This window comes from Terrapene carolina, unplaced genomic scaffold (genome assembly GCF_002925995.2).
Source record: "Terrapene carolina triunguis isolate 2854851 unplaced genomic scaffold, T_m_triunguis-2.0 Scaffold148, whole genome shotgun sequence".
Classification (NCBI taxonomy): Eukaryota; Metazoa; Chordata; order Testudines; family Emydidae; genus Terrapene; species Terrapene triunguis.
Genome location: NW_020664499.1, coordinates 8164002 through 8185990, shown reverse-complemented (window position 1 = coordinate 8185990; position 21989 = coordinate 8164002). Strand labels below are relative to the sequence as shown.

At 46.3% G+C, this 21989-nt stretch overlaps 1 protein-coding gene across 2 annotated transcripts in view; it reads left to right on the top strand.

The window, feature by feature from the left end:
• Positions 1 to 21989, top strand: part of LOC113405057 (gamma-tubulin complex component 2-like) — a 100734-nt gene that overhangs the window by 76737 nt on the left and 2008 nt on the right. For both annotated transcript variants that reach the window (XM_026653749.1, XM_026653747.2), the window contains exons 14-17: positions 4373 to 4493; positions 6396 to 6539; positions 9232 to 9360; positions 21616 to 21779. In XM_026653749.1, the coding sequence (XP_026509534.1) occupies positions 4373 to 4493; positions 6396 to 6539; positions 9232 to 9360; positions 21616 to 21779 (558 nt within the window). The remainder of the gene's footprint in view (positions 1 to 4372; positions 4494 to 6395; positions 6540 to 9231; positions 9361 to 21615; positions 21780 to 21989) is intronic.

Here is a 21989-nt window from a genome sequence, read left to right as displayed (position 1 = left end):
CCCTCCCATGTTCAGGACTCCTCATCATCGTCTCCAGATGAGTCAGTGGCAAGAACATCCTCGGGGCCTCCTCTTCCTGAAAGCAGAGCCCACCTTGAACTTCTGAGGCGGGTCACTCAGAACCTCGGGATACAGATGGAGGAAGTCACCGAGGTGTCCAATCCAATGGTGGATGTTTTATCCCCAGCAGGACCCACCAGGGTGGCCCTTCCCCTAATAAAGACCATTCAGGAGAACAAAAAAACTCTTTGGCAAACACCATCCTCTCTGGCTCCCACAGCTAAGGCATTTGAGAGAAAGTAATTTGTGCCCTTGAAGGGCTATGAATCTTTGTTTACCCATGCCCCGCCAAACTCGTTGGTAGTGGCGGCCATTAACGCGAGGGAGAGGCAAGAGCCTACCCCTCGAGCTAAGGACGCAAAGAAGCTGGACCTCTTCGGGAGGAAGATGTATTCCACTGGAGGGCTCCAGCTTCATATCGCAAACCAACAAGCAATCCTTAGCCATTATAACTTTAAAACAAGGGATGCAATGTCCAAATTCTCAGTCCGGATTCTAAGCCGGAATTCTCAGCTCTCGTTGATGAGTGCAAGACAGTCGCCAGGATGTCGCTGCGAGTGGCATTAGACTCAACAGACTCCGCAACGCAGACGATGTCTTCGGGCATCACAATGCGCCCTTGCTTATGGCTGCAGGCCTTGGGCCTCCCCGGGGAGGTCCAACAGATAATTCAGGACCTACTGTTTGAGGGGGCCACATTATTTTCAGAGAAAATGGACTCGAGACTCCACAGTTTGAAAGATTCCCAAGCCACTCTGAGATCGCTGGGACTGCACACCCCTGCCACCCATCATAGACAATTTAGGCCTCAACCCCCGACACGACCATACCAGGGGCAGTCTAGGCAGGACCAGAGCCGTAGGCATCCCAGAAATCAGAACCACCATTCCCAACCCCCGAATAATGGGATTTGGGTCGTCCAGGCAGCCACCAGACCTTTTGAGGATGCGCTCGAGGGCGTTATACCAACCACTCAACTGGATCCCTCTTTCCCGTTTTCGGAACGTCTGTCCAATTTTTACCGAGCATGGTCCCAAATCACCTCAGACTGTTGGATCCTCTGCATGGTAGAAGTGGGATTTTGTCTCAAATTTCCTTCGCCCCCTCGCTCCCGCTCCCCTTCCCCGTCCCTCTTCAGGGACCCTTCTTACAAGCAACTTCTCGTCCAGGAGGTACAAACCCTCCTATCGGTAGGGGCTGTTGGAGGAGGTTCCACTAGAGCTCAGGGGAAAGGGGTTTTACTCCTGGTATTTCCTAATACCGAAAGCAAAAGGGGGCCTCAGACCCATCTTGGACCCGTACAATCTCAACAAGTTCATGAAGAAACTAAAGTTTCAAATGGTCTCTTTGGCCACTATCATCCCCTCCCTGGATCCAGGAGATTGGTAAGCTGCCCTCGACTTTGAAGGACGCATACTTCCACATTTCCGTAATCCTGCCCCACAGGTGCTTCTTAAGGTTTACAGTCAGGAGTTCCCACTACCAATTCACAATACTACCTTTCGGCCTATCATCAGCACCTCGAGTGTTCACCAAATGTATGTCCGTCATAGCCGCTTTTCTGCGGAAAAGGCAGGTTCAGGTATTTCCTTACGTAGATGACTGGCTAGTCAAGGGCCAGTCCAGAACACAAGTGGATCAGCATGTCTCCCTCATAAGATCCACCTTCAATGCATTGGGCCTCCTCCTAAACATTCAAAAGTCAACGCTCACCCTTCCTCAGAGAATAGAGTCCATAGGGGCAGTGCTAGACTCAACACAGGCCAGAGCATTCTTGCCTCAATCCCGCTTCCAGGCCATTCACGACATCATACAGGACCTCAAATGATTCCCTATAACCACAGTAAGGAGTTGCTTAAAACTCTGCATCTTGCACATATGTAATGCAACATGTGAGGCTCAGACTCAGACCTCGCCAAGCTTGCCTAGCATTGGTGTATCAACCGAGCAGGCACAGTCTAGACATGGTGATTACCATTCCACCGGAGGTTCTCAAGTCTCTTCACTGGTGGCTCGACCTGCACTTGGTGTGTGCAGGGGTTGCGTTTTCCAAATCTTGTCCATCTCTATGTCTGACCACACACGCCTCGGCCATGGGGTAGGGGGCACACCTTGGGGAGCACAGAACTCGGGGCCTCTGGTCTCAGGAGGAACTGATGCTTCACATCAATATAAGGAAGCTCAGGGCAGTCTGACTGACATGTCAGTCCTTTCAGCCTCTCCTGGAGGGCAAATGCATATCGGCCCTGACAGACAATATAACAGTGATGTTTTAGATCAGGGGTTGGCAATGTTTGGCATGCGGCTTGCCAGGGTAAGCACCCTGGCGGGCCGGGCCAGTTTATTTACCTGCTGACGCGGCAGGTTCGGCCGATCGTGGCCCCCACTGGCCGCGGTTCGCCGTCCTGGGCCAATGGGGGCGGCGGGAAGCGCCGCGGGCGAGGGATGTGCTGGCCGTGGCTTCCCGCCATCCCCATTGGCCCGGGACAGCGAACCGCGGCCAGAGGGGGCCGCAATCGGCCAAACCTGCCGTGTCAGCAGGTAAATAAACTGGCCCGGCCCGCCAGGGTGCTTACCCTGGCAAGCCGCGTGCCAAACGTTGCCGACCCCTGTTTTAGATCAACAGATGGGGGGAGCACACTCCTCTCCCCTGTGTCAGGAAGCCCTCAAGCTCTGGGAGTTCTGCATAGCACACTCCATGCTTTTGGAAGCGTCCTGTCTTCCAGGGTCGCAGAATGACCTAGCAGACCACCTCAGCAGGTCGTTTCACAATCACAAGTGGTCTGTCGTGGTTGAACCTGCTACAGCTCACATTCTCAGACCCCTTTAGAGAGGTTCTTCTGGGTAGCAGAACACCTTCAACTAGAGTGACTTACTTAGCCAAGTGGAAGAGATTTGCGATTTGGTGCTCGCAGAGTCGTATCCCTCCAGCACAATCATCGGTCACCTTTATCTTGGACTACCTCCTAAAGCTGAAACAGCAGGGCTTGTCTCACTCCTCAATAAAGGTTCACCTGGCTGCCATCTCAGCTTTTCACCCAAGAGAGCATGGACGCACCATCTTCACTAATGAAATGGTGCTGCGGTTCCTCAAGGGGTCGGACAGATTATATCCTCATATTCAGCAGCCCACCTCCCACGTGGGACCTTAACTAGGTACTCTCGAGGCTGATGGGGCCCCCATTCGAGCCCCTAGCGACCTGTTCCCTTCTCTGCCTTTCCTACAAGGTGGCCTTTTTGGTTGCAATAACATCAGCCAGAAGGGTGTCCGAGCTCAAGGCTCTCACATCCCACCCCCCCATATACCATTTCTTACAAAGATAAGGTGCAACTGCGACCTCACCCGGTGTTCCTTCTGAAGGCGGTCTCGAATTTCCATGCCAATTAAGACATAGTCCTTCCGGTCTTTTTCCCAAAACCCCATGCCAATAGCCGCGAGCAGAGCTCCTTTCCTTGGATGTGCGGCATGCATTGGCTTTTTATGTTGAACAAATAAGCAGTTCCGCAAGTCAAATCAGCTATTTGTTGCGGTAGCGGACAGGATGAAAGGCCTCCAAGTGTCCACACAAAGGATATTGTCGTGGATCACATCCCATATCCGGGTTTGCTACGATCTCGCAAAGGTCCCTGCCCCCGCTCTGACTGCACGCTCCACCAGAGCTCAGGCATCTTCATCAGCCTTCCTGGCCCTGGTACCAATCCAGGAGATATGTAGAGCAGCTACGTGGTCTTCGGTCCACACCTTCATTTGACATTACTCAATCACCCAGCACGCCAGGGACGATGCAGTGTTCAACCGGGCTGTGATTTAATCAGCGATTCCATAAACTCCAACCCCACCTCCTAAGTAAGGCTTGGGAGTCACCTAATTGTAATCGATATGAGCAAGCACTCGAAGAATTAAAAATGGTTACTCACCTTCTCATAACTGTTGTTCTTTGAGATGTGTTGCTCATATCCATTCCAACCCCACCTGCCTTCCCCTCTGTCGGAGTATCCTGCAAGAAGGAACTGGAGAGGCGGCGGGTCGGCAGGGCCCTACATGTGGTGCCATGAAGGCGCGACTCCAGGGGGCTCCAGAGCCGATCCAATGGATGCTGCTAAGGGAAAAACCTTCTGGCAAACTGTGCACGCGACATAATTGGAATGAATGTGAGCAACACATCTCGAAGAACAAGTTATGAGAAGGTGAGTAAACATTTTATTTCCTGTCTTCTGGGTGGTTGTCTTCTGTTGTGCTTCACCTGCCTCTCTAAAGTCAATTCCCAGTGACGTTGCCATCTCTGAGCTTGCTGCTTGTTGCCTCTTTCAGGTTTGCTGGTGCTTTCACACTACGACAGCGGATGTTGAATTTTGTACAGAATATCCAGTATTATATGATGTTTGAAGTGATGGAACCTACATGGCATATCCTTGAGAAAAACTTGAAATCGGTGAGTTTAGTGATTTGACCGGTGGCCAGTTGGACAAGAGTCCCAAGTCACCGAACTGTTACTCTTATCCCTTTTGTTTAAGAAAAAATCAGATTTCAGTTACTTAAAGTAAATATTTAAATGTACTGTTCTCCGGAAAACAGTTACTGTATTCCCCACACTTACTGCGCCAGAAGAGATTGTTGCGAATTCTTTAAGTGCTGTTCCTGTGGTGATAACATCAGAAGCCTGACAGTGCTTCTGCCTAGAAAGGAAAGAGACTTAAGGAGGGGCAGCTAAGGGAAGATACCGGATCCAGACAAGAGTTTTCCAGGAGGACACTTGTCTTACTCCCCATTATTTTATTGCCTTCTTAGAAGTCTAGATTGGAGTGACTTTCCCTAGTAATGTTGTCCGTTGGCATGTGGCTGTTCCAGTGATTGAAGTTTACAATGCTAGTTTGATTTTTGTATGTGTTTGTGCACCTGAATAGTTAACTCCTGCAGAAGAGTTTGCAACACACAATTTTGGGTGTGGGAGACCCACAAAAGTAGCTCTTTTTCTTTCCAAAATGTATTCCTCCAGAGGCTGTTGCTGTGCAGGCAGACACAGGGCTAAAATTGTTGGTGTCACCACACTACAGTAGTGCTGACTCTTCTTCTTCACTTTCCAGCTTTATTATTAGTAAAGGCTTTTCCTCTCTTAGAACCACACTTTTCTCTGTGCTCCAGCTCCTGCTTACACCACCATGTGACATGGTGCCAGCAGTGGCTGGATCCCATCTACCAAGAGAGAAGAAAATAACAGGAACAGAAGAAAGATTGCAACTCCTTTGCACGAAGGGAGAATGGTCCCAGAGTACTGGGATGCAAAGGTTTTAGACATACCCAGGAATCACTGATGCAGAGCTTTGGCTGACTCTCTGACTGTGACTACGACTAATCATCTCTCTGAATTCTTTTGTATGTTCACTCCACTCTCCCTGAGGGTCCAGAGGACTAGACTTTTGGTCAGGAAGGTTGGGTGACATATACATTGCTTTTGTTATGACAGTCAGTTATGAAACAGAATCATCGTAATCACTAATTTGCTATTAAAGGCATGATACAGTCTTGTAAGGGAATTGTCAGCAAGGGTTTAGACCTCCCCAAGCATCTGGGGAAAATTTCCATTGATTTCAATAAGGCATATATTGCACTACATGTTTGGAGCACAGAACTGGCTCTTAATCACACTTTGGGACTGTTTGGGCCAGTTTTTCCCTACCTGGTATTCCATGAATTAGGATCACTGAGATTTGGAAATTACGAGAAACGGCAGCTCCTTTCAGGCTGATGTTCTGCGTTGTGCCAATCTACCCCCGTTTTCACCAAGTTAACTGTCATAAAAAAGAGCTCTGAAATGGAAAAGGAACCCCTTGGCATAAGGAAAGATAGAACCAACATATCTGACTCATCGGGGAATGGGGTTTATCCCTATTCCATTCTAGTTCTGGGAAAGGTTGTGCTTTTGACCCTTGTTGGCTCTGAGAAGTGTAAGCAGATGTCTTGGATGTGTTTGCTATAATACCCTTGTCATGACTCAGTTTGTGTTCTTAATCTCTGCACATCTTGAGTCAGCGTAGAGTTTTATCTGAATGTAAACTTGTTAAAACTTGAAGCCATATCAGCTGAGATGGCTAAAAACTTGTAAAACCCTACAGAAACAGTATCTCAATTTCATTTTGTTCCCATAATGTATTTTCTGTCTGAGTTTAACCTTATATTTTAAGCACTATGATTTTCTCAATATCTCATAGCAATTTTACTTTTTCTTTTTCCATTAATTTATTTCATATCACTAACGATATTTTAAATCTCTGGTAGCAGGTTAGTGTAAGGAACTGGTTGATGTGTTGTTTATTGTTGTGTTTTCCTATAACAGGCTTCCAATATTGATGATGTCCTGAGCCACCATACCAGCTTTCTGGATAACTGTCTAAAGGACTGCATGCTAACAAATCCTGAGCTGCTGAAGATCTTTTCCAAGCTGATGTCTGTTTGTGTCATGTTCACAAACTGTATGCAGGTATGGGGCCTCCCAGCATGCACCACAGTGTTTGCAGCTGCTCAAAATGCCACTTCCCTCTTCTCACAGTGCCATTTCTTTTGACTTGCCCCTCTCTCCTCCCTCTGAAATACTTTGCTTCTTTCACTGGCCTCTCCTGTTCTTGTGAGCAGCCTCTTTAGCTTTCTTTTTACTATTCTGACAGCTGCTTTGGCAAGAAGATGATGACTGAAACATCCTAGGGAAAATTTGATTTTATGTTCTTCTTCCAAGAATACTGATGGAGTTTAGTACTGATGAGAATTGACTCGTAGTGCTTGTTAAGAATATAAAAATGGCCATACTCAGTCAGATCAATGGTCCATTTAGTCCAATATCCTGTCTTCCGCTAGTGGCCACTACCAGATGCTTCAGAGGAAATGAACAGCATAGGGCAATTACTGAGTGAACCATCCCCTGTCATCTAGTCCCATCTTCTGGCAGTCAGATACTTTAGGGACATCCAGAGCAGGAGGTTGCATCCCTGACTATCTTGGCTACTAGCCATCGATGGACCTATCCTCCATGAACTTACCTAATTATTTTTTGAACCCACTTCTATTTTTGACCTTCACATCGTTCCATGACTACGAGTTCCACTGGTGGACTGTATATTGTGTGAACAAATACTTACTTTTGTTTGTTTGAAACCTGATGCCTATTAATTTAATTGGATGACCCCCTTGTTTATGTGTTCTGTGAAGGGGTAAATAACACTTTCTTATTCATTTTCTTCACATCATTCATGATTTTATTGTCCTCTATAATACTCCCTTCAGTTGTCTCTCTTCTAAGCTGAATAGTCTTTTTAACCTCTCCTAATATGGAAGCTGTTCAATACCACCAATCCTTTTTTGTTGCCTTTCTCTGTACCTTTTCCAATTCTAATAGATCTTTTTTGAGATGAGGCAGCCAGAACTGCATGCAGTATTCAAGGCATGGTCGTACCATGGATTTATATAGTGGCATTGTGCTATTTACTGTTTTGTTCCTATCCCTTTCTAATGGTTCATAACATTCTGTTGGCTTTTTTGACTGCTGATGCACACTAACTAACCACAATAACTCCAGGATCTCTCTCTGGAGTGGTAACAGCTGATTTAGACCTCATCGTTTGGTATGTATAGATGAGATTATATTTCCTAATTCGCGTTACTTTACATTTATCAACACTGAATTTCATCTGCTATTTTGTTGCCTAGTTACCCAGTTTTGTGAGATCCCTTTGTAACTCTTCGCAGTCTGCTTTGGACTTAATTATCTTGACTAATTTAGTATCATCTGCAAACTTTGCCACCTCACTGTTTACCCTTTTTTTCAGATCATTTTATGAATATGTTGAACAGCACTGGTCCCAGTAAAGATCATTGGGGAACCTGCTATTTACTTCTTTCCTTTCTGAAAACTGACCATTTATTCCCATCTTTTGTCTCCTGTCTTTTAACCAGTTACTGATCAATGAGAAGTCCTTCCTTCTTATCCCATGACTGCTTATTTTGCTTAAGATCCTTTGTTGAGGGACCTTGTCAAAGGTTTTCTGAAAGGCCAAGTACACTATATCCACTGGATCATCCTTGTCCACATTTGTTGGCATCCTCATAGAATTCTAATAGATTGGTGAGGCGTGATTTCCCTTTACAAAGGCTATGTTGACTCTTCCCCAGCATATCGAGTTCATCTGTGTGCCTGATAATTTTATTCTTTTCTATAGTTTCAACCAGTTTGCCTTGTACTGCAGTTAGGCTTACCAGCCTATAGTTGCCAGGATTGCCGCTGGAGCCTTTTTTAAAAATTGGCATTACATTAGCTATCCTCCAGTTATCTGGTACATAACCTGACTTAATGATGGGTTACATACCCGTTAGTATTTCTGCCATTTCATATTTGAATCCTTTTAGAACTCTTGGGTGAATTCCATCTGGTCCTTGTGACTTTTTACTGTTTAATTTATCAGTTTGTTCCACAGTCTTCTCTATTGACACCTCAGTCTGGGACAGTTCCTCAGATTTGTCATCTATGCCTGATTGGTTGGAAGAGTCAGCAGACTGGCTGTTAAGCCCAGCAGCAGCAGTAGCATTCAATGGCTGCTCAAAGCATTCACCCACAGCTGCAATAGTTCCTGCACCTGTTTGTTCCCAGCCTTGTTCTAGTCCCATTCCTCCTTGAACCCAGCCTAGTGGTTAGGACAGGAGTTGGTAGTCAGGAATATTCAGGTGTGCATTGTGCAAGTTCCCTGTATATCTCTGTCATTGCATCTCTGCTCTAACCCTCAGCACCCCAGGCTCTTCCTTTCTGTCCTCTTCCCCCAAACTCTGCCAGAGCATCACTGTACTGATCTGCAGCACCCTTTACTGTTCAGTCGTGGGCACCCCTAATGCACCTCAATCCTGACCTGTAATACAGTTGTGTCTGCCTGTCATGACCCAGCACTGGTGTCTCATGCAAAATGATGTTTTGTTTTAGTGATGTATGGACAGTCTGATGGGAGACACCAGCTTCATCGCTGCCTTAACCAGGGTTTGATCGCATGTACCCTGCTGCTATGGAAGAAGGCTTTTGTGAACTATTGAAGCTCTAAAGTCCTGCCCGAATTAAAACCAGTTCTTATGCTTCATTTTAACTATAGAAATGTGGCTTAACATTTACAATGTGTTATCATCTACTCTTCCCACAGAGATTTACCCAAAGCATGAAGCTGAATAATGAAATGGGCCGGCTTACGTTAGAGCACGGCACGATGTTGGGCCCACCAACAGAGCAGGAGCGTGCCGAGGAAGTTGTGAAGAAGCAGCTAACTAATAAAGTAAGGCACCCACTTTTCAGAATATTTATATACTTGTTCTTAACTGGCTAATTCTTCCTTCCAGACAGCACCTTGGAAGTCCGGTTTCTCTTTCTTTCTACCTTTCTTCCATTGCACTGAAAAAGCCATAGAGGTACTTCACAATCATCCAGCCAGCAGCGTGTGCTGTTCCCATTTGGTAACAAGGAGGGAATAAGTGTTCTTTAAACTAACCAGCCAGGCTCCTTTTAAGTGTGAACTTAAAAGTTTGTGTAAATAAATACACTCAAAACATTCCTCAAAGAGCGGCTTCATTCTGAGAAATGGCCCCTCAAGGTTCCATGTCTATTATGTCCTTACACATGCCTTTAGTGAATTCAGAACAAATGTGCTCAGGTTACAAGAGAAAAAAAAATATTTTTCTAACTGCTAGCACTACAAGCTCAGCCAAGGCTCTGACAGTCAAGCTGAGCTTTTTTCTTCTCAGGGATGGTTATCATTCATAGAAGTTCTGCAAGCTTCCAGTGACAGCCATGCAGCTCTGTTGTCTTCAGTGGGTTTGCATTGCTGTAACTGACTGGAACTTAATACACAATTCTGATGCTAGAGGAAAGGAAGAGAATCCAGCTTTCTGTCAATCTTACCCCTACAGAGCCAGCCCAGTCAACAGTTAAAAAAGCACTGAATGCTTACTTTGGTCACTAAAGTCAGCAGATCTGCCTCTCCATACACACATGGAGTGGGTCTGCTGGGTAAGGGCCACTTCCACACAGCAGCTGTTTAGTGCAGATCCTTGCTGAGATACAGAATGCTTACAGACTCAGAATTACAAATCTACGCATACTTCAGAACAACACATTTCCACTAATGCTTACCTTCTCATTTCACCGCAAGTGTTCTTCTTTGAGCGCTTGCACACATACATTCCACTCTTGGTGTGTGTGTGCCCAGTGCAAAATTGCCAGAAATTTTTCCCTCAGTGGTACCCGCTGGGGAAGCTTGAGCACCCTCTGCTGCCACATACCACTATCATCAGTAAAAAGCACCTAGCCAACCCCGTGCCCTCTCAGCTTCTTTTTGCCAACCATGATGGTCTCTGGAACTATTCTTCTTGCATTTGCAAGTTCTCACAGTTGATTTTGTTCTTTATATATTGTAAATAATTAGTCACTAGTAGTAAAATTACTAGTGTTTAGTCAGTCAGTTAGATTTTCTGTGTTTATCTGCTTTTCCATCAATCCCTGGTGCCAAGAGATGCCTTGGTCACTGTGCTTCAAGCCCTGTGTTTCCTATAATAAGTCTATGCTCTTGAGCAACCCACAGTCAAGTTGCTTGAAGTGCCTTGGGGAAGCTCATACGGGGACCTTTGCAAAATTTGCAAGGACTTTAAGCCTCAAACAAAAAAAGATCAGGAAGCCTGGCTAAAGTTTCTGCTCATGGAGGAGGCACCGAGACCTCCATCTGAGCCAGCCAGTCAGAATCAGCACCGAGTGCTTTGGCATCCTACCATGTCAGAGTCCTGGCACCAATCCTAGTGCCTAGGAAGAGGCATAAAAAGCAGACTGCTGAAAGGGGGCAATCCACAGCAATGAAGTCTGCCAGGCATGGGGATCAGAGTAAATTGCACTCTAAACCCAAGCACTCCTCTGCCTTGGTACCACCAAAGCCAGTACCTATACAGGTACTGTTGAGTCCGGAGCCAGAAGAGGCTCCCACATCTGCAGCACAGCACCATACCGACACTCTCAGTACCGACTGTGACAGAGGTGTTTGCAGCTGCTAGTGATCTCTTGCTGTCCGTACCGGTGTCACTGGCAGTACAAGAGTCGTCGCTTTCAGTGCTGGCGGACACGGGTGAACTGGCTGGATCATTACAACGCGTAGTACTGGACCAGTCTCACATACCCATGACAGCTTGCCCTTCGATATCATCAAAGGGGAAACCCACGATGCTGGCCTCGCTGCAGATCTCTCCACCTTTGCACTGATAGCCAGCACAGTCAGGAGCTGCACTCCCATGGCCACTGGAATGAGAGTTGACCTCTTCTGAGTCAGAGATTGGGTCATACTCTTCCCAGTTTCAAAGCTGCTCTTGTTACTCCTCCAGACATTTCTACCGTTCGATGGTTCCAGTCACAGGAGCACCATCGAGTGGTTGGCCAGGAGGTCACTGGGGTCCTACGCCAGTCTAGAGGCCCTTTTGGAACCTGTGGGGTTTTCCTCTAGTTTCCAGGACGCATTCCAGGCACTTCTATTTGGTGGCCTCGGAAAGGTGTCCTGCACCTTCCCACTGGGCAGCACCCCTTCCCGACTCTGGTACTGAGCCCAGTACCAGACTCCAAAAATAGGTTCAACAGGACCTCCTAGATAAAGAAGGGAAGGAAGAGCATCCACAACCAGTGCTGGCCTCCCTGTCCTCCTCTCCTGACAAAGCAGTCTCAGTCGAGGGCATTTTGCCTCCCCCAGATGACCATAAAGCTCACCAAGAGTTGTTAATGAGTGTAGTCTTAAATCTGAGCATACAGATGGAGGTAGTAAAAGAATCCTCCCACAGCCTGGAAGGGTTTCTACTCCTGTTATTTCCTAATCCCGACAGCCAAGGGGAGGTCTCAGATCTATTTTAGACCTGCATCAACTTAACAACTATTGCAAAAAGAGAAAGTTCTGCATGGTTACCATTGCATCCCAGGGACTGGTTCGCCACCCTTGATTTAAGAGATGCCTCCTTCTATGCCTCAATGTACTGAGGGCACAGAAGGTTCCTCAGGTTTGTAGTGAAGCAGTCACATTAACAGTTCACTGTGCTTCCATTTGGCCTGTCTGCAGTTCCTCGGGTATTCCCAATATGTATGGCCATAGTGGCAGTGTTCCTGAGGAGATTAGGAGTGCCTTATCTGAATGACTGACTAGTCAAGGGTCGGTCCAGGACTCTGGTTGTGTCCAGTGTTTGACTCATCCAATCAACATTCAAGGCCAAATCTACCCTTTTGTCTGGTACAGAGGATAGTGTTTATTGGTGTGTGTTGGACTCTATCCAGGCCAGGGTGTTCCCCCCCCCCCCCCCCCCAAAGTTACAATTCCAATCGGTCCAATCTCTGGTTACACACCTCAAATGTCATCCCATCACAACAGCCCGAAACTGTATAAGGTTCCTGAGCTGCATGGTCTCGTGCCCATAAGTGGTACAACATGTGAGACTGTATCTCAGACCTTTCCAGACTTGGCTGGTCTCAGTGTACTTGCCAAGCCATCTTTCTCTGGACATTGTATTCACAGTTCCTTCCCAGGTTCTTGTTTCTCTGAATTGGTGGTCTTCATCCACCCTCGACCGTCAATGACTCTGGTCTCAGACGCGTCAGTGCTAGGATAGTGAGCTCACTTGGGGCCCCTCAGAACTCAAGGTCTTTGGTCATTGACAAAGATTTTTCTTCATATCAACATTAGAGAGCTCAGAGTGGTTAGTCTTGCCTGTCAGTCATTCCTGCCTCATATCAGAAGGAGAAACCTATTTGTTCTGACAGACAACACCGCAGCCATGTTTTACCTCCACAGGAAGGGAGGCGCTCGCTCATCCCTCCTTTTTCAGGAAGCAGTTCATCTATAGGAATTTTGTATAGCCCATTCAGTCTACCTTGATGCCTCTTATCTTCCAGGGGTGCAGAACGAGTTAGCAGATCACCTGAGCAGGTCTTTCTTTAGTCATCACGAGTGGTCTGTTTGCCCGGATGTAGCCAGAGGCATTTTCAAGCAGTGGGGGACTTCCCAGACAGACCTATATGTGAACAAGTACGACAGAAAATGTCACCAATTCTTCTCCTTTCAAGGCTGCCGTCTGGGTTCCATTGCAGACGCCTTCCTGCTACCCTGGACGGTAAAGCTTTATTATGCTTTACCCCCAATTCCACTTGGCATGGCCACGCCAATACTGGTTCTCTACATCTCTTAGTGATGACTCCAGTTTTACTTCCATTGCACCTGGATTTGATCTCTCAAATAGATAACAGATAAAAAGATAATGCAGGCAGAAATCCAGCAACAGACTCGGGGCTATCCAGTTTATTGCACCCAATGCAGCATGTATTGCACCCCTATGGGCAGGTGGCATATGTGTACATTCAGTGCAAGGAGCTCCTGGCCCTCAGAAACCGTGTATGGGCTTTGGAGACCAGAGTGGCTGAACTGGAGGAGCTAAGGGAGACAGAGAGGTACATAGATGAGACTTTCCGGGACATAGTAGAACAGTCCCACCCCCAGTCTGACAGCCTCTGTGCTGTTGAAGAGGATGAAAGTCTCAGGGAAGGAGAACATCCAACTGGAGCAGAGGGAAGTGATCCCATAGTTGGGACCCTCCTTCCAGATGTTGATGTGGTATCCTCTCGCACTGAGGATACCTCTCTGGGGGAAGGAACTCCAGTTATTAGGAAGAGACAGGTATTGGGCGATTAGATCATTAGAAACATAGATAGCTGGGTTTGCGATGACTGGGAGAACCGCATGGTGACTTGCCTGCCTGGTGCAAAGGTTGCGGATCTCTTGAGACATCTAGATAGACTTAGGTGTAGTGCTGGGGAGAAGCCGGTGGTCGTGGTACATGTAGGTACCAATGACATAGGGAATGATATGAGAGAGGTCCTGGAGGCCAAATTTAGGCTGCTAGGTAAGAGATTGACGTCCAGGATCTCCATGATAGCATTCTCTGAAATGCTTTCAGTTCCACGTGCCGGTCCAGTTAGACAGGCAGAACTGTAGGGCCTCAATGCATGGATGAGACAATAGTATTGGGAGGAGGGGTTTAGGTTTATTAGGAACTGGGGAAACTTTTGGGAAAGGGGGAGCCTATACAGGAAGGATGGACTCCACCTAAAGCAAAGTGGAACCAGACTGCTGGCACTTAAAATTAAAAAGATCGTAGAGCAGTTTTTAAACTAAGGGCTGGAGGAAAGCCGACAGGTGCGGAGGAGCACGTGGTTCGGACAGAGACATCCTTTAGGGAAGGATCTATTAATGGAGATTCTCTGTCCTAGTAAGGAGGAGAGGATGGAAGATGATAAAATACAGATAGGATCTGATGAGAAACAGTCAAATGAAAAAACTCCCATCCAATTACATTATATAATGGCAGACAGCTAAAAAGTGACAAGTTTTTAAAATGCTTATATATAAATGCTAGAAGTCTAAATAATAAGATGAGTGAACTAGAGTGCCTCATATTAAATGGGGATATTGATATAATAGGCATCACAGAAACTTGGTGGAATGAGGATAATCAATGGGACACAGTAATACCAGGGTACAAAATATATCTGAAGGACGGAACAGGTCATGCTGGTGGGAGAGTGGCACTATATGTGAAAGAAAGCATAGAATCAAATGATGAAAGAATCTTAAATTAAGCAAACTGTACCATAGAATCTCTACGGATAGTAATTCCATGCTCTAATAATAAGAATATAACAGTAGGGATATATTACCAACCACCTGACCAGGATGGTGATAGTGACTGTGAAATGCTCAGGGAGATTAGAGAGGCTATTAAAATAAAAAGCTCAATAATAACTGGGGGATTTCAACTATCCCCATATTGACTGGGTACATGTCACCTCAGGACGGGATGGAGAGAGAGTTTCTTGACACCTTAAATGACTGCTTCTTAGAGCAGCTAGTCCTGGAACCCACAAGAGGAGAGGCAAGTCTTGATTTAGTCCTAAGTGGAGCACAAGAACTGGTCCAAGAGGTGAATATAGCTGGACCCGCTTGGTAATAGTGACCATAATATAATTAAATTTAACATCCCTATGGTGGGGAAAACACCACTGCAGCCCAACATTGTAGCATTTAATTTCAGAAAGGAGGACCACACAAAAAAGAGGAAGTTAAACAGAAATTAAAAGGTACAGCGCCAAAAATGAAATCCCTGAAAGCTGCATAAAACTTTTTAGACACCTTAATAGAGGCTCAACTTAAAAGTATACACCAAATTAAAAAACCGTAAGAGAACCAAAAAAGTGCCACTGTGGCTAAACAATTAAGTAAAAGAAGCAGTGCAAGGCAAAAAGGCATCCTTTAAAAAATGGAAGTTATATCATAGAATATCAGGGTTGGAAGGGACCTCAGGAGGTCATCTAGTCCAACCCCCTGCTCAAAGCAGGACCAATCCCCAACTAATATCCTAGTGAGGAAAACAGAAAGGAGCATAAATTCTGGCAAATGAAGTGTAAAAATATAATTAGGAAGGCCAAAAAAAGAATTTGAAGAACAGCTAGCCAAAGACTCAAAAAAAAAATAGCAAAAAAAAAAAAAATTGAAAGAACACCAAAACCAGAAAGCCTGCAAAACAACCGGTGGCGCCACAGGACAGTCAACATGCTAAAGGAGTACTCAAGGACGAGAAGACCATTGCAGAGAAACTAAATAAATTCTTTGCATCAGTCTTCACGGCAGAGGATGTGAGGGAGATTCCCAAACCTGAGCCCTTCTTTTTAGGTGACAAATCTGAGGAACTGTCCCAGATTGAGGTGTCACTAGAGGTTTTGGGACAAATTGATAAACTAAACAGTAATAAGTCACCAGGACCAGATGATATTCACCCAAGAGTTCTGAAGGAACTCAAATGTGAAATTGCAGAACTACTAACTGTAGTCTGTAACCTATCATTTAAATCAGCTTCCGTACCAAATGACCGGAGGATAGCTAATGTGATGCCAACTTTTAAAAAGTGCTCCAGAGGTGAGCCTGGCAATTACAGGCTGGTAAGCCTGACTTCAGTACCGAGCAAACTGGTTGAAGCTATAATAAAGAACAAAATTGTCATACACATAGATGAACGTAATTTATTGGGGAAGAGTCAACATGGTTTTTGTAAATGGTGAGGCATGATCTCCCATCTACTAGAATTCTTTGAGGAGGTCAACAAGTATGTGGACAAAGGGGATCCAGTGGTTATAGTGTACTTATATTTTCCGAAAGCTTTTGACAAGGTCCCTTGCCAAAGGCTCTTAAGCAAAGTAAGCTGTCATAGGATAAGAGGGAAGGTCCTCTCGTGGATTGGTAACTGATTAAAAGATAGGAAACAAAGGGTAGGAATAAATGGTCAGTTTTCAGAATGGAGAGAGGCAAATAGTGTTGTCCCCCAGGGGTCTGTACTGGGACCGGTCCTATTCAACATATTCATAAATGATCTGGAAAAAGGGGTAAACAGTGAAGTGACAAAATTTGCAGATGATACAAAACTACTCAAGACATTTAAGTCCCAGGCAGACTGTGAAGAGCTACAAAAGGATCTCTCAAAACTGGGTGATTGGGCAACAAAATGGCAGATGAAATTCAATGTTGATAAATGCAAAGTAATGCATATTGGAAAAACAATCCCAATTATACATATAAAATGATGGGGTCTAAATTAGCTGTTACCACTCAAGAAAGAGATCTTGGTGTCATTGTGAATAGTTCTCTGAATACATCCTCTCAATGTGCAGCGGCAGTCAAAAAAGCAAACCATGTTGGACATAATTAAGAAAGGGATAGATAATAAGACAGAAAATATCATATTGTTTCTATATAAATCCATGGTATGCCCACATCTTGAATACTGAGTGCAGATTTGGTCGCCCCATCTCAAAAAGGATATATTGGAATTGGAAAAGGTTCAGAAAAGGGCAGATGATTAGGGGTATGGAACAGCTTCCGTATGAGGAGAGATTAATACAACTGAGACTTTTCAGCTTGGAAAAGAGACGACTAAGGGGAGATATGATAGAGGTCTATAAAATCATGACTGATGTGGAGAAAGTAAATAAGGAAGTGTTATTTACTCTTCATAACACAAGAACCAGGGGTCACCAAATGAAATTAATAGGCAGCAGGTTTAAAACAAACAAAAGGAAGTATTTTTTTCACACAATGCACAGTCAGTCTGCGGAACTCTTTGCCAGAGGATGTTGTGAAAGCCAAGACTAAAACAGGGTTCAGAAAAGAACTAGATAAGTTCATGCAGGATAGGTCAATCAATGGCTGTTAGCCAGGATGGGCAGGGATGGTGTCCTTAGCCTCTGTGTGCCAGAAGCTGGGATTGGGCGACAGGGGATGGATCACTTGATGATCTGTTCTGTTCATTCCCTCTGGGGCACCTGGCATTGGCCACTGTCGGAAGACAGGATACTGGGCTAGATAGACCTTTGGTCTGAACCAGTGTGGCTGCTCTTATGTTCTTATGTAATACCACAGTCAGCTGCTCCCCCCCCCCTCCGAACCTGTGTTCCCTTCATTTAACAACCTAGAAGCTCCATGGCTAAATTCCAGAGAACAAGCTTGCTTGGAGCAAGTTCGCAAAGCTTTACTAAGCAGTAGAAAGCCCTCAACTAAGCAGGGCCACCTACCTGTCAAAATGGAAGCGGTTCTTAGTCTTGGTTTCCCAAACCGGAGTCTTGCCAATGCATTCGTCCATCCAACATATACTCAACTATTTGCTGCACCTGAAATAGCAAGGCGTAGCAATTTCCTCTATCAAGGTTCACCTGGCAGCAATATCAGCTTTCCACACTTGTGTGGATAACTGTTCCGTTTTTTCAAATGACATGACAGATTCCTTAAAGGCCTTGAAAGGTTGTCTCCCTCCCTTAGGACTAGAGCAGAGGTGGGCAAACTATGGCCCGTGGGCCACATCCGGCCTGCGGGGCCGTGCTGCCCGGCCCCTGAGCTCCCAGCCGGATTTAAAAGCTCAGGGGCAGATTTACAAGCGAACACAGGGTGCCCTGGCACGGGCCCCCCAGAAACAGGGGGACCCAGGGCCGGGCACTTGGGCAGCTCAGCACCGGCGCACCCCCCGCAGGGGGGAGGGGCTGCACTGCGGGGGCAGGGAAGCAGGCGGGTGGTCTGGCTGGCGGGAGCAAGGGGAACGTGGCCGGAGGACTAAGGAGGAGCACCGGGCAGCCGCGCAGCCAGCCGGAGAGAAGCGGCGCTTTGAAGGGGAGATCGACGCTTCTCTCCGGCTGCACAGCTGCCCCTGCTCCTCCTGAGTCCTCCGCCCATGTTCACAGGGCCACATTCCAAAAGGGGCAGAGGGCGGGGTGGATAGGGGGTGGGGTCCCAGGGCGGCGGTTAGGGGCAGGGAGTCCCGGGAGGGGGCGGTCAGGGGACAGGGAAGGGGGGTTGGATAGGGGGTGGGGTCCCAGGGGGCGGTTAGGGGTGGGGATTCCGGGATGGGGCGGTCAGGGGACAAGGAGCAAGCAGCGTTGGATGGGTCGAGGGTTCTGAGGGGGGCAGTCGGGGTGGGAAGTGGGAGGGGGCAGATAGGGGGCGGGGGACAGGCTGTTTGGGAGGGCACAGCCTTCCCTACCCAGCCATCCATACCGTTTCGCAACCCCAATGTGGCCCTCGGGCCAAAAAGTTTGCCCACCCCTGGACTAGAGCCTGGTCTTGTCTAAATTTATAGGACCACTGTTTGACCTTTTAGCAATGTTCTCCTTACTATACCTCTCTTGGAAGGTGGCTTTTCTAATTGCCATCACTTCTGCCAGAAGAGTCTTGGAACTCCATGCCCTGGTCTTCTTTAAAGATAATGTATATTTACACCCCCATCTGAGTTTCCTTTGTAAAGCAGTTTCAAATTTTCGTAGCAATCAAGCAGTCTACTTACCTGTGTTATACCCAAAACCTCACAGAAATAGGAATCAACGACTACACACACTGGATGTTACATGAGCTCTAGACTTCTACATAGACAGGACTAAACCATTTCAGTGGTCCATCCAACTGTTCACAGAGGATTTTGTCTTGGATAACTTCATGTATCCGCGCTTGTTATGAACAGGTAGGCATTTTGCCACCAAGTAACCTTACTACTCATTCCACAAGATCTCAAGCATCCTTAGCCGTGTTCTTAATGCGAATCCCTATCCAAGACATTTGTAAAGCAGCAAGCTGGTCATCGGTGCACACTTTCTCCTCCCATTACACCGTCCATCACCTATTACTCTAGGGATGATGCCAAATTTGGTTAAGCTGTATGTATGTGAACTCTGATCCCTCCAGCTTTATTACTGCTTGGGAGTCACCAAGAGTGGAATGCACATGTGCAAGCACTTAAATAAATAAATAAATTAATGGAGATATCCTATCTCCTAGAACTGGAAGGGACCTTGAAAGGTCATTGAGTCCAGCCCCCTGCCTTCACTAGCAGGACCAAGTTCTGATTTTGCCCCAGATCCCTAAGTGGCCCCCTCAAGGATTGAACTCACAACCCTGGGTTTAACAGGCCAATGCTCAAACCCCTGAGCTATCCCTCCCCCCAAATAGCATACCGGCAAGAGCCGGTACACAGCCGACTGTACCGGCAAGGAGTAGCTTCCCCAGGTTGGCGATTTAAAGGGCCCAGGGCTCCCAGCAGCAGCCAGATTTTTGGTGACCTAGACATTGCTGGTGAGACTGGAGCGGCTTCCAGGAATTCAGTCAGTGATAATGAATAGTTGCTTTGTCACCAAGGAATTTGAAATATGATGTCCCTCAAAAACTGATCCTGTCTCCCATGTAAAATGTATATACAAAACTTAATTAGATAATTTCTAACTCAGGGTAAAATAATGTTATGAGCTGGACAAAACCTTGTGATGGGTTGAGTTAAAACCCCATTTAGATTGGTAGGTGTGAACTCACCCGTCAATTAACACAACAAAGCATAAGCCCCACTTAAGACACTTGATGAAGAAAAGACGGTTATTAACCTTTTGTAATTGTTGTTCTTCAAGATGTGTTGCACATGTCTATTCCACGATCTACCCTCCTACCCCTCTATGTCGGAGTTCTGGAAAGAAGGAACTGAGGGGGGCGCAGGGTCAGCTAGGCGTTTTATAGCAGTGCACGGCAGCAGAGGGTGCTGCCCTAATAGGTACCACTGAGGGAAAAATTTCTGGCAACTGCATGGGACGCACAGGCACTAAGAGTGGAATGGACCAAGTGCAACACATCTTGAACAACAACAGTTACAAAAGATTAGAAAGTGTTTTTTCATGTCATTTTCCTTCTTCCTCTGGTTTAATGAGAGTGCTGACCCTGCTAAACATATACATTGTTACCCAACTGCAGCAGAATTGTGTTGCTTACAGCAAACATTGGTCTTATTACCTAGTTCTGAACTGTTTTCATCAAGGGCAGTGGGGGCTAACGCGTGGGCTGTGTGTGGCTCAGGTTCTTTCACATCTCCAAAGTAGTATCTCGTGGTGAATGAGCCAGTTGGAGTGTAGACTGTTAGACCCTTTCCAGCCAATCCCTTTTAGGGCTAGGACACCTGACTTTGTTCGTTTCCTTTCTGTGTATATGTATACTAAGTAACTTCTCTCACCCTGCAGCTCATAATCTGCTTTCTGCTAGGCCAGTGGTTCTCAAATTTTTGTACTGCTGACCCCTTTCACACAGCAAGCCTCTGAATGCAACCCCCCTTATAAATTATAAACACTTTTTTTTATATATTTAACACCATTATAAATCCTGGAGGCAAAGTGGGGTTTGGGGTGGAGGCTGACAGCTTGCGACCCCCGAGGTAATAACCTCGTGACTCCTGAGGGGTCCCGACCCCCAGTTTGAGAACCCCTGTGCTAGGCTGACACACCATTCCTGCAGACAGCCACTAGGGGGCCACTAAAGAGCAATGCTGTGTAAATGCTTGCAGGTGGTCTGCTGGACATTCCCTGCCTGTGCTGTTTGCCTCTTGAGCTTGTCTCGTGTACAGCAGCACATAGCATTTGAAAACAAGCCACCCACAGGATGCTTCTGATCATAGTGCCTGTGCTGAAATACTATAGCGATCAGTTAAACCCATGCTACTACTGAAGATAAGAAATGCTCTTAATGTTTATTATTGAGAAGGGAGATATGTCATCAGTGCCAGGCTTTGATCGGGCATGTTCTAGAGGCAGAATAACACAACTCTAGCAGGGTCCATTTCAGGCCCTTGGATTGTGTCCCAGACCAGCAGGGCAAGTTTTTTAAACCCCCAGGGCATGATGTCTTCTCAGCGTCAGTACCTTGCCCAGGGAGCATGCTCTAGGCCTGGGTCTCGCAGTATACCTGAGGGGCAGTATATAGAATTCATTTCACAACTGTTCATCCTGTTGTATGCTGCATGAGAAAAGGTGTGTCTGGGATGGAGCAGTTTTGAAATTTTGTGTCAGTATTCTTTCATAGAAACAGTAGTTGGAAAAAAGAAAAGAGACAGTCCTTGTACAGTATGTGTCTGGTTGACACACAGAACCACTCTCACTTATTGTGGCCTCCTCTTGATAGCTTTTAGCAGAGCATGCAGACGCCTTCCAACTAACATCTGGCTTTGAGGCAACTATCAACAAGTTTGACAGCAATTTCTCAACACATCTCCTGGACCTTCTGGATAAGCTGAGCGTGTACAGCACCAATGACTGTGAGCACAGCATGATCAACATCATCTACAGGTGAGCAGAGTGGAACTGTCTCCTAGTAGCACAGGAAGGAAAGAGTCCAACTCTAGACCAGGGTGAAGTTTGTTCTTTATTTCTTTTTTGTTGTATCATGGCAGCCAGCTGTTCTATCAGTGTAACACTGAAATAGCAAGAAGCTTTAGTCAGTAGTTCAGCAAATAGCTTTTTTTGAATGTACTTTTGCAAGACATAAAGTTGGGGAAA